The 12,643-nt window shown below is 39.5% G+C and overlaps 1 protein-coding gene across 14 annotated transcripts in view; it reads left to right on the forward strand.

Annotated features, from left to right (window-relative positions):
- Window positions 1-12,643, forward strand: part of LOC140736158 (nuclear receptor coactivator 3-like) — a 218,645-nt gene that overhangs the window by 184,936 nt on the left and 21,066 nt on the right. For all 14 annotated transcript variants that reach the window (XM_073062009.1, XM_073062023.1, XM_073062010.1 and 11 more), the window contains 3 exons: window positions 1,678-2,995; window positions 6,147-6,318; window positions 10,774-10,974. In XM_073062009.1, the coding sequence (XP_072918110.1) occupies window positions 1,678-2,995; window positions 6,147-6,318; window positions 10,774-10,974 (1,691 nt within the window). The remainder of the gene's footprint in view (window positions 1-1,677; window positions 2,996-6,146; window positions 6,319-10,773; window positions 10,975-12,643) is intronic.

Here is a 12,643-nt window from a genome sequence, read left to right on the forward strand (position 1 = left end):
AGAAAGGGAGAAATAGAATGCCTTACATTACAAGACTGTATGCCTGGGAAACGCGGAAGAGGAAGGCAAAAAAGAAAATATATGGACACTGTGAAAGAACTAACAAATCTAAATGTGCGAGATATCATTGACGCTGCGAGGGATCGCCCGATGTGAAGAGCCATGATCGCCCAAGTGTGTTAACGCGCAAGGCACGTGAAGAAGAAGAAAAACTGCAGTTTTTCTGTAATGCTTAATGACTCTCCAGAAAATATCATTAAAATTAATTCTGTGTGGCATGTATTAAATTAAAATCTGGTCACATAGACACATCAAATGCCATTTCTGAAATTTGACTCCATTGAATTTACTGGTCCCAATAGAACATGCATAGGTTGCAATATCCTACATGTATGACCAAGGATGAATTCTTACCCAGATATATAATCTAATTTTCAGCTTCTTTCTCAGTGATGGTTGTGTGAGTGCTAGAGTTATGGTATCTCTGCAAACTCTACTTGGTTACTGAGTTTTGTACTGATGGGCTTTACTTTCTGCTGCAATAGGCCTAACTGAGATACACAGTCTGCTATGTTGCATCACACCATTGTTTTTATACCTACCTTGTTTTATTCTTCTGCCTGCAGTAAAAAATATTTTTATCTGGTGTTTCTGCAATAAGGAACGTTCAGTCACTGTCATTGTATAGCTTGTGCAAGTGTACACCAGTTTGAGAGATGAAGGTACAGCATCAACAACAAGCCCCTGCCAGGTCTACACTGATCTTAATTCTTACACCTTAATTTCATTTATTACTCCCATCAACTCCCTGAAACTCTCCCACTGACCTACACAATAGGAGCAGTTAAGTGGCTAATTATTTTATGTGTATGGGAAGTGCAAAGAAAACATAAGAATGTGTAAACTCCATGCAGACAGCAAAGGAGGTCAAGTTTGAAATTGAACTTGGTTATCAATTTCAATTCTTGCGCTCAGAACACTTCAGTAGATCTTTATAAACAAGACACATTTTCTTTTTGTGTTAGTACACCTATGACTTTCAGTCATATAAAATTAATGAGGGGCTTTCCTTATGAGAGGAGATTGGATCAGCTAGGTTTATTCCCACTGGAATGTAGGAGGCTGAGGGTAGCCTTGTATGGGGTTTACAAAATCGAGGGCATAGATGGGGTAGCTAATCAGTTTTCTTTCTAGGATTGGGGGTGGGTGGGTCTACAACTAAAGGGCATAGGTGTAAGGCAAGGGGGAGAAATTTAAAGAGGATCTAAAGGGTAAGTTTCACACACAAAAGGTGGTGATTATATAAAATGAGAAGACAGGAATAGGTAGAGGCAGATACAATTGCAGTGTTGAAAGGGCATTTAAAGTACCGTACATGGATAGCAAAGGAGTTAGGGGGATGTAGGTCTAATGCAGGCAGATGGCATTATGGTTGGTGTGGATGAGTTGAGTTGAAGGGCCCGTTCCTGTTCTATACAGCTTCGACTAAATCATGTCAGTAGAGACAAAGGGATAAATCTATTCAGATAAGTCAAACTCTTGAAACGTCTTTTTTAATTGAATAAAATACAGTAGTTATGAAAATTGCAATTCTCTTCTTAGATATTTAGTTTTACAATCAAGCCAAGTTTTAATTGATGTTGCTTTTAACTCCCAAAAATTTTGTTCTCCTTCTAGGGAACAGAATGGTTGCAGGTTGAACCAAACCAACATGGGGCAGGAAATGATGAAGACACTTGCCACGGCAAATGCAAACTCTACAGGGAATATGAATATGCCATCAGGGGGAACAGGACAGGGGATGCCAGTTCAAAACAGTATGACCTATGGCGCAAATAGCTTGAATGACCCCAGTTCTATGGGGCAAATGGGAAGATTTGGTGCAGGAAGTGGGACTACAAGTGCAATAGGCCTAGGGCCGAGCATGCAGGCACCTGGCTTACAGGGTAACAGCTATGCACTCACAATGAACAGCCCCCCACATAGTAGCCCTGGAGTGAACACATCCCAGCAAAACCTGATGCTTTCACCAAGGCATCGAGTCAGTCCGCGAATGGGACCCAACCAATATTCTTCTGCTGGTGGGATCCAGTCACCGGTGGGACATGTAAACAGCACAGGAAGTAGCACCTTCTCTAGTAGTTCCCTCAATGCACTTCAAGCCATTAGTGAAGGGCTAGGAGTTTCTCTCCTTTCGTCGCTGTCATCGCCTGGTCAGAAAATGGAATCTTCTCCAAATGTGAGTTTGATCCAGCAGCCAAAGATGGGTGGCATGGATATCAAAGAGTCTCCTGTCCTATATGGAGAACATAACCAAGTCGAGAGCACGGTAGGTCGACCAGAAAGTAGAGATGCTCATTCTGAGCAGAAGAACGTTAAGGAAGGTAATCTGAACCTTTTCAGTAACAGTGACAACTTAGAGGGCCAAAGAAGATTCCATGAGAACAAAAACCATACAAAGCTTTTGCAGTTGTTGACCTCTCCCTCGGATGATATGGGGCTGACCTCTTTAACAAGCTCCAACTTAGATTCCAGTATTAAGGATTCTTCTGCAGGCATCACAAGTCCAACAGGGGTTTCCTCAACCTCAACTACAGCTGGTGCCAGCTCATCTGCAACTGCATTGCATGGCTCTTCTTTACAGGAAAAACACAAAATTTTGCACAAGCTGCTGAAGCATAATGGCAGCTCTCCAGCTGAAGTAGCCAAGCTTACCGCAGAGGCTACAGGTAAAGAGTCGTGCCAGGACTCAGGTAACATGACATCAGCGGGTGATGCTGTGATTAAGCAAGAACAGATGAGTCCGAAGAAGAAGGAAAATAATGCACTACTGCGCTACCTGTTGGATAAAGATGATCCAAAAGAACTAACTTTAAAGGATATTAAGCCCAAAATAGAAGGAATGGACAAAATGGATTCTTGCAATGCAGCAAAGATGTCCGGTTCAATACAAGTGAAAGATGAAGTACGCATCAAGACTGAGCCAACTGACCAGGTGAGACAAAAAAAAATCTGTTTTACAGCTTGGTGAAATAGAGTGTTTATCACAAAAGGTATTAATCAAATGTTCCTTGGTTTATTAATAAAATAGGTATTGTTAAAAGTGGTTAGTATTTCATGTAAGGACCTAAATAGTGGAAGATTATGCCCAGAGCTTCTGATAGATAGTGTTGTCTCTCCTTTTCCTACACCTTTCATTGTTCCTTCATGCTCTTGTTCATTGTTGCAGCTTGGAGAAACAATGAAAGGTTGATGGAAAAGGAGAGACAACATGATTATTTAAATAATCAGACTTTAGAAGAGAGATTTATCCAGCATTCTTTATGCTCAGCATATGGCTTCTTGCTGTAGTGAATAGTACTGATTTACTAGATGATAGAGAAAGGATATTTCCCTCTTGCAATACTTTCCAATTATGTCGTCCTCTGCGATGTGTAACATAGTTTGAAAAATTATTATTAAAAATGCTTGCGAATGTATCACTTAAGCTTTAGATTTCTGTGTAAGTGGTTGTTAATATTCCATTGCCGCTTAATCACATGTAACCAGCTAATGTTTTTGATCTCCCTCTTCTACATTGTTTCCTTCCCTGAATTCTCTGGCTTCTTCTTTTCTATATGTGGCATCTTGCTGAGGGATTACATTTTGGTGTGGCTGAAATCCATATTTCTGATTTAAAAGATACTTTCTGTAGGAAGAAATGGTTGCCTAATCTAGTTCAGTTCAGAAGGTTGTATGTAAGGGCATCTAATTTGAATAACGGGCATTGGAATCATTATATCAATTACAATCTGCATCCAGACTTATTGCTGCTGTTCTTTGGCTCATCTTATCAGCATGAAGCCCAATTTCTCAGCTATCTTTCTGGTTAATAATAGCATTAAAAAGAGGATCTGCATCTTTTTTTAAAGAAAGATACGTATATAAAAGCTGCATTTGGTGCTTATAGGTGTCTTGATAGTTCATAGCGTAGGAAATAATGGGCTCTTCAGTCTTCTGCTGCCGCACAGAATTCCTTATTGCAGGAGGAGCTGAGTTGTCTTGTATGCAAGTAGACAGCCCCATTCTTCAAGCTACAGAATGATATAGAAGGTAGTAGGAAGAGTTGGCTATGAAAGTCCCAGCATCAAAAGTTGAGTACCATAAGCCTGAATATACTGAAACAAGTAGTTTAGTATTCTCAAATGTGCACGCACTCAGGACCATTGAATGCATCTTCACATTTCCCTCAAACTCCACTTCTGTTCAGGTCACTGCTTAATGTAACACCCTCCCCACAATTCCACTGCCAATAATATATCAGTGAGGACTTGTACCTCATTCCAGGTTCCACACTATTGTTTACCATTGCTATAAAACTAGCATTAATGCCTTCCAGTTTGCACATACTACTAGTCCTTCAATCATAATAGGAGTATCATGCAGCTATGTAGGACCCTGGTCAGACCCCACTTGGAGTACTGTGCTCAGTTTTGGTCGCCTCACTATAGGAAGGATGTGGAAGCCATAGAAAAGGTGCAGAGGAGATTTACAAGGACGTTGCCTGGATTGGGGAGTATGTCTTATGTGGATAGGTTGAGTGAACTTGGCCTTTTCTCCTTGGAGCGACAGAGGATGAGAGGTGACCTGATAGAGGTGAATAAGATGTTGAGAGGCGTTGATCGTCTGGATAATCAGAGGCTTTTTCCCAGGGCTGAAATGGTTGCCACAAGAGGACGCAGGTTTAAGGTGCTGGGGAGTAGGTACAGAGGAGATGTCAGGGGTAAGCTTTTTACTCACAGAGTGGTGAGTGTGTGGAATGGGCTGCTGGCAAAGGTGGTGGAGGCGGATACGACAAGGTCTTTTAAGAGACTTTTGGATAGGTACTTGGAGCTTAGAAAAATAGAGGGCTATAGGTAAGCCTAGTAATTTCTAGGGTAGGGACATGTTTGGCACAACCTTGTGGGCCGAAGGGCCTGTATTATGCTGTAGGTTTTCTATGTTTCTTTGTTTCTATGTCCCATGCTTCCAGTTTATAGCATAAATGCTCAGTGTGTCCTCTTCCTTATCTTTCTCCTTGTACATGACTAAGAACTGCAGTCTCATTTGTTGTGCCATTCTGAGTCACCAGCTCTGTTATTGACTCAGCTTATTTCTGAGATCAGTTTCAAGGTATGTTTTGCATTCGTTGGGTCGATTGACACAGAAAACAAATTTCAGGTATAAGCTTGCTAAAGGATCTGTGGCACAGTTGTTCAGCTACAAGGAAACCATTATAATGACTTTGGACTAGGCTTTAGAGAATGGCTTAGAACAATGCATGGTGATGTACTTTGTACTTTGCACACCGGCTTTCTGACAAGACTGAGACTATCAAGGAGCAAGGAGCTAGACTAATCTAGCCTGGAGTTTTGTGTAGGATTTAAATCTCATCTTTTCTACTCTGGAAATGATGAGCAATAACAATAGCAATTGCAAACACAATCAAAGTGCATCACCTGAAGGTGCACAAGCAAAAGCCACATGACATCTGGTTGCGTCAGTGAAAGCTCAGACTGTGGAACTATTAAATCATGTGTCTCTAGCATATATTTACCCTGTGGATTTGATACTGGAACCATAAAAGTTGTGGAATGTTTAATCATGGGTTAAACTTTTTTTTTGCAAATAATTACAGAAACTAGTAAAAGAAGATTTCAGATCTGTTCACAGACTCACATAATGCTTCTACTTCACTGAACCTAGCTTATTTATATCAGAAATGTTTTAAAATCACTTTGGGATTATTGGTGGTATGAGGGAATTGGGTAGTGGGTTCTTGCAAGCTACATTTTATGCAATTGTGCCCATATTTTCCTATATGTATTCCATTGACATTTACTTGGCAATATGTTATATATTCTCTTGTTAATTGAAATTAATCCCATTGTTATCCTCATTGTAGTCCTGAAAACAGAGATTCTTTGTAAATGACCTATTTATGGTTAAAGCAAGCAGGTTATGCACTGGGATTTTAGATATAATAAAGGGCTTCTTCTGTTGAACTCTAAACAACAGAGGTGCTATATTTGGCTTTATGATGCTTTGAACATACACATGGTGTTTATTTACTATTAATCTGAAGTTGGTCTTTAATAATGCTGATTTTTTCTTCTGTTATATTTTAGGCAAGCAGTGAATTGGATACTTTAGATGATATTCTGGGTGATTTACCCCAATATTACACAGAGTCTGGGAACAGTAGCTCCATGATAAACAAACAGGCAATGTTTCAGGATCCCATGGCATTTGAAAGAGGTCACTCACCTTCCCCAGGGACATCAAAACAAATCCGTGGCAGTAAGTTGAATGTATTACCTGCACTCTAATAATACATCAGTTTTATAGGAAGCAAAGCTGCTCCACCTGCTATAGGAGTCTACTGATGCTGGAGGATTTACTTGATAGTTGCTGGACTAGCTACAACAAGCTCTACAATATGAAAGTATTTGAGGAAATTGGTAGTGGAATATTATGTTGGTCACAGAGAAATCAATATTCTGTCAGAAGCAGGTCCAATGTGTGAAAGGGGCATAAACCCTTTTTGTCTTTAGAATTCACCTGCAACTGGTCATGTAGTTGTTTCATATGGTGGTGGAGTCTAAGACCAGAGGACACAGCCTTAGAATAGAGGATGTCCATTTAGAATGGAGATAAGGAGGAAATTCTTTAGTCAGAGAGAAGTGAATCTGTGGAACTCGTTGCCACAGGTGGCTGTGGAGGCCAAAGCAAGTTATTGGGCATATTTAAGTTAGAGGTTGATAGATTCTTGATCAGTCAGGGGATGAAAGGATATGGGGAAACAGCAGGACATTGGGGCTGAGAAGAAAATGGATCAGCCTTGATGAAATAGCGGAGCAGACTCAATGGGCCAAAAGGTCTAGTTCTACTCCTATATCTTTTGCTTTGTTCAAGCAAAGTCTCCTTCCTAGATGTTGGTAAATTATAATAAAGGTAGGTTTATGTGGAAATGCCCATTTCTGGATAGAGGATTACAGTAACCTGTAATCTTATTTGTTTTTATTCTTTGTATGGCTCTCAGTCCTAAAAGTAAACATTTCATTAGGAGATCAAAGTTGGCATAAGTACATAATTCATTACCTTTCGTGCAAGTGCTGTCTTTTCTAGGCCAACATCTTGTAAGATACCTTGGTTCACAATGTAAGGCTATAAGACCATAAGACATAAGAGCAGAATTAAGTTGATCAGCCCATCAGGTCTGATCCGCTATTCCATCATGGCTGATCCTGTATCCCACTCGATCCCATACACCTGCCTTCTCGCCATATCCTTTGATGTCCTGACTGATCAGGATACCGATGGACTTGGCCTCACTACCCTCTGGGGTAGTGAAAAAAATTCCTCCTTGCCTCTGTTCCAAAAGGTCACCCCTCAATTTTGAGGCTGACCCTAATGGTTCTGGATACCCTACCATAGGAAACATCCTAACCACATCTACCCTACCTAGTCCTTTAAACATTTGGTAGATTTTAAAGATAGATAGATAAATACTTTATTCATCCCCATGGGGAAATTCAACTTTTTTTTCCAATGTCCCATACACTTCTTGTAGCAAAACTAATTACATACAATACTTAACTCAGTAAAAAATATGATATGCATCTAAATCACTATCTCAAAAAGCATTAATAATAGCATTTTAAAAAGTTCTTAAGTCCTGGCGGTTGAATTGTAAAGCCTAATGGCATTGGGGAGAATTGACCTCTTCATCCTGTCTGAGGAGCATTGCATCGATAGTAACCTGCCGCTGAAACTGCTTCTCTGTCTCTGGATGGTGCTATGTAGAGGATGTTCAGAGTTTTCCATAATTGACCGTAGCCTACTCAGCGCCCTTCGCTCAGCTACCGATGTTAAACTCCAGTACTTTGCCCACGACAGAGCCTGCCTTCCTTACCAGCTTATTAAGACGTGAGGTGTCCCTCTTGTTAATGCTTCCTCCCCAACACGCCACCACAAAGAAGAGGGCGCTCTCCACAACTGACCTATAGAACATCTTCAGCATCTCACTACAGACATTGAATGACGCCAACCTTCTAAGGAAGTACAGTCGACTCTGTGCCTTCCTGCACAAGGCATCTGTGTTGGCAGTCCAGTCTAGCTTCTCGTCTAACTGTACTCCCAGATACTTGTAGGTCTTAACCTGCTCCACACATTCTCCATTAATGATCACTGGCTCCATATGAGGCCTAGATCTCCTAAAGTCCACCACCATCTCCTTGGTCTTGGTGATATTGAGACGCAGATCTTCTGGGAGATCTCCCCCAGAAGCTTCTAAATTCCAGTGACTGCAGGCCCAAAGCTGCCGAGAGTTCCTCAAATGTTAACCCCTTCATTCCCACAATCATCCTCATGAACCTCCAATGACAACACAAATGTACTGAATGGCACCCTTTCTGAGTCAGAGTCACACAGAATGGAAACTGGCCCTTCAGCCCAACTGGTCCATGTTAACCAAGGTGCCTGTCTGAGCTGGTCCTATTTACCCCTGTTTAACCCATATCCCCTCCTATCCATGTACCTTGTTCAATAGGTTTTAAATTCTAATTGTACCCACCTCTGCCACCTCCTCTGGGATCTCATTCCATTCACCCACCACTTTGTATGGAAAAAGTTGCCTCGTTGGTGCCCTTTAAATCTTTCCCTAATCCTCTGCCCTGCAGTTCAAATTTATCATCTGATTGTACATATACGTTGATGTAGCACAAGCTTTACAGTACCAGAGACCCAGGTTCAATTCCTGCCGCTGCCTGCAAGGAGCCTACATGCTCTCCCCATGTCCACATGAGTCTCCCGTGGGTGCTCTGGATCACTCCCACACTCCAAAAACGTACTATGCCCCTATTATGTTTACTTGGATATCTAAGTTTCACTTGCTGAGGGAGCAGGATGGCTCAAAGGATGCTGTGCTAATGACACAATCAGGAACTTTCCTGGCTACCCCAAATCACTTTTCATGCCTAAAGCTTAATGTGTGTCACTTTTAACAGATAGCCATAACCTTTGCAACCAACATTTGCCAGAGTACTAGGGAATTAAGCAACAAAGACTAGAGGACTTGGGATTGAGGGGCTTGGATTAGAACTGGAGGTATTTGATTGCTGTAAGTGCACAGTATCAAATGTCCAGATTTGTTGGTTATTCTACTATTGGAGATACCCATTCCAGGTCACAGTAATTGTGACCTGGAAGTGCTACCCTTGAAGTAGTGTCATTAGGAGTAAGATAGCATTTTGAGCTTAGACCAAATGCAAGTCCAGTTTGAATCATGTACTTTGAATACATTTTGGATGGGAGAGGGAAACTGAAAATTAGGTTAATTGACACTAGCTGCAATTTTGCTTCTAATTTTAATTCTGAATAAATCAGATGCCCGGTCTGAGAATTTCATCCAATTTAAAGAATTTTTTTAGAAAGCAGTTAGGTTATCCAGATTAAATTACTTGCATATACAGTACCGTATTTCCAGCATTGATTGAATTGTGAATTTATCATGTGACCTAGTTCCGTAAAAAATGCTTTGTCATTGTCCTTATTTTTGAAAGCCAGGCAAATGGAACTGACTGTACTGCTTTTTGTAGGAAATTATATTGATATTGTTTCCTTCAATTAACTTAATTGTCCATTCATTCATACTCTAATGAATATTCAGGCTATTACAAGAACATTTTTGAAATGAGGCAAGTTTCACATTAAGAGTTTTCTTTAGGAAAGAATTTCATTATTCGGGAAAAGACATTTGTGTTAGTGTAAAGTGTTTTATGTGTCCAGGATGTCAGAATGTTTCATGTCCACTAAATTACTTGGGTTCAAGAATAATGGTTGCTTTTCCCAGCAAATGAAACAACTAGCAGATGCCCAACCATCAATGATATAATTATCATTTAGTTTAATTGTGGTGATTGGAATGAATATTGATAAAGAAATTCATCAAATGCAATGCCTGAATTGTTACAGGATTTTTACAACAAATTTGGGAGTACTGTTTATGGACTTGATGTTCTCTCATAATTTAAAAGGCACTTAATGTATTTTACAGCAGTGAGCTCAGCTATCAGTCTTCATTGTTGGGTTTATTACAAAGTTTTCTCTGTTTTGTTGACTCAATATACTGTATAGTTTTCATTTTAAAGGGAATACTGATGACTTCCATTTTAGGAAATGATTTGGATACATTTTTGAGAGGGAATTTTTACATAGTTAAGCCAACTAGCTTAGCACCATCACTGATTAATGCATATTAGTTTATTTGAGTAAATATTTATAATGATACAGTATTTTCCTCAAAATCTTTGAATTACTTTAAAAGTATTTTGTTTTTCCCAATCACAATAAAAGTGGTATTTTTTTCTGTTGGATCATCATGATTTTATTCTTGCCACTTGGCTTTTATATAATTAGACATTCCTTTAGTTAACATATATTGTATTTCCCATCTCTCTTAAGACTCCAAGCCACTACTGAATGTGATGCTTTTTGTTTAAGAATGCTTTACAATGATGGACAGACATGAGGATGAGATTTTAGGAAAAGAGGATGGAAATGGAATTTATTGATGTTGTTAATTGTCAGCACAGATTATGCACAGAATGGCCTCCCTCTGAGCTATAAAATGTTTGAACAGAAACAGGAGAACAAAATTTTATTTTGCCTGTGTTCTGTACCTTTTGCTCCATAATCCTATTGTGTTACATTTTAACACTTCTAACAGGGTAACTCTTGTGTCAATCCTATTAGATTTAAGCAGTCCACCACCTATGCAGTCCTCCAGGCCTCGATTTAACCGGGCCATGTCACTGGATGTTAATGCTCAGGGCCAGACCAGTGCAGGAGCTGGCCCATCCCTAAGAAGCAACACCCCTTACGGAATAATGGCAAAGCAGGCGATGATGACAAACAGAATGGGAGGCAGCCAAGAGAGTTTTGTGGGAAGTGCAGGTATGTTTCCACTTGTGCTAATTATAATGAACACGCTGACTTTATGAATCACCGGGTGGAGGGGGAGGCATGCGTAACACTCTGAAAACTTGGTGTTACAGGTATCATTTACTTTTGCTTTAGCGCACACAGACCTGGAGTATCCTAGTAGTAAAAAAAAAATCACATTATGATGCAAAAACAATTTTCTTGTTGAAATATGTGTTTATAATCTGTATACTGCAAAAAAGAATCTGAGTTCATAAGGAAGCTAGTACAAAGCTGATGAGAAAATTAGTGTTAGATATGAATCACTGAACAACTGGATTAGAATGCATTGCAGCTTACAAGTATAGATGTGATAAAATTCTGGAAGGAGGCAAATACATTGGCTACTGCTGGGATTATACTTCCGTTTTGAAACATCTATTTAATTCCTTTTAGCTCATTTTCTAAAAGAAAACAGGAATAAACTTGCACGTTTGTAGTTTCATGACTTCAGGGCAGAATAATACATGTTTCACTTGATGATATCCGTTTGAAATGCACTCATTCTTGAAGTGAGGAATAATGACAGCCAATTTGCATCCAACAAGCTCCAGAGCAGCAATAGGATGATGATTAGATGATGATTCTAGTGATAGTGAGTAATGGATAACTGCTGGCTAGTACACCAGGGATAACTTAGCTTCTCTTCCAGAAGAGTGTTATGATACTTGTATAATCTCTTGAGGATGAATGGTTTAATATCCAATTGGAAGATAGCTCATTATTCCTGAATTCTTGCTTATATAATTCAAGCCTATTGAGAAAATTGTGTGAGCTCTATCTTCAATGTTTTACTCATTCAGAAAGGCAGTTAATTGCACATTTGGACATGTTATACATTTTGTGTAAGGAGTGTGGGCTTGATGGAAATAAACTTGATCTTCCCAATTCACAACAGTTCCATTGAGAGCCTAATATACAGAATGATAGCAATAGAAAAAATGCTTCTGCTAGAGTTTTAAGATTTACATTCTAGTAATTCATACCCCTGGCCCTTTGAATAATTAAAATAAGTGTTCAAAGTTTGCAGTAACAACAAGGGGCTTGTACTTACTCACCAGCTGAACAACTGGAGTACTGTTTTCAAAGATGTTGAAACTTTCCTCGTGCTTTGCCTTGAATTCCATTATGTAATTTTGCTTTTCATGGTTATATGTACCCAAGCTGAGTTTTTAATGACCTTAATATTTGCATGACATGGTCCAACTGCCCTTCTGTCTATTTGGGATTCATTCAGTTGATTTTTGTTTCTGTTTTTTCACCTTTACAATTTAGTATATTGGATTTGTCTCCCAGACCACCTTAGTTTGTCTGGAATAGCATCCTGCTGCTAATCTGTGTCATTGTTGCAGAATCTAGTATTTTCAACAATAAATTCAATATTACTCCTATCGTGTGAAGAGTGCTTTCCCCTTCACCCAAAGAAAAGCTATTAATGCCTTCTTCAAAAAGTGTCCTTTTATCCCTAACCTTTACTTGTTGTCTTATAACCATTTCTCATTCTTCCTATCTATCTACATTTTTTAATATGTAGTGTTGTCTTGCTTTCTGTTGAAATGAGAGATCACTGCATGTTTTTTGATGAGATGTTGAGCCTGACCTTGAACTGTTTTAGGTGGGTGTAATGCAGGAAAAAGCAACT

The sequence above is a fragment of the Hemitrygon akajei genome, chromosome 11 (genome assembly GCF_048418815.1).
Source record: "Hemitrygon akajei chromosome 11, sHemAka1.3, whole genome shotgun sequence".
NCBI classification, from domain to species: Eukaryota; Metazoa; Chordata; class Chondrichthyes; order Myliobatiformes; family Dasyatidae; genus Hemitrygon; species Hemitrygon akajei.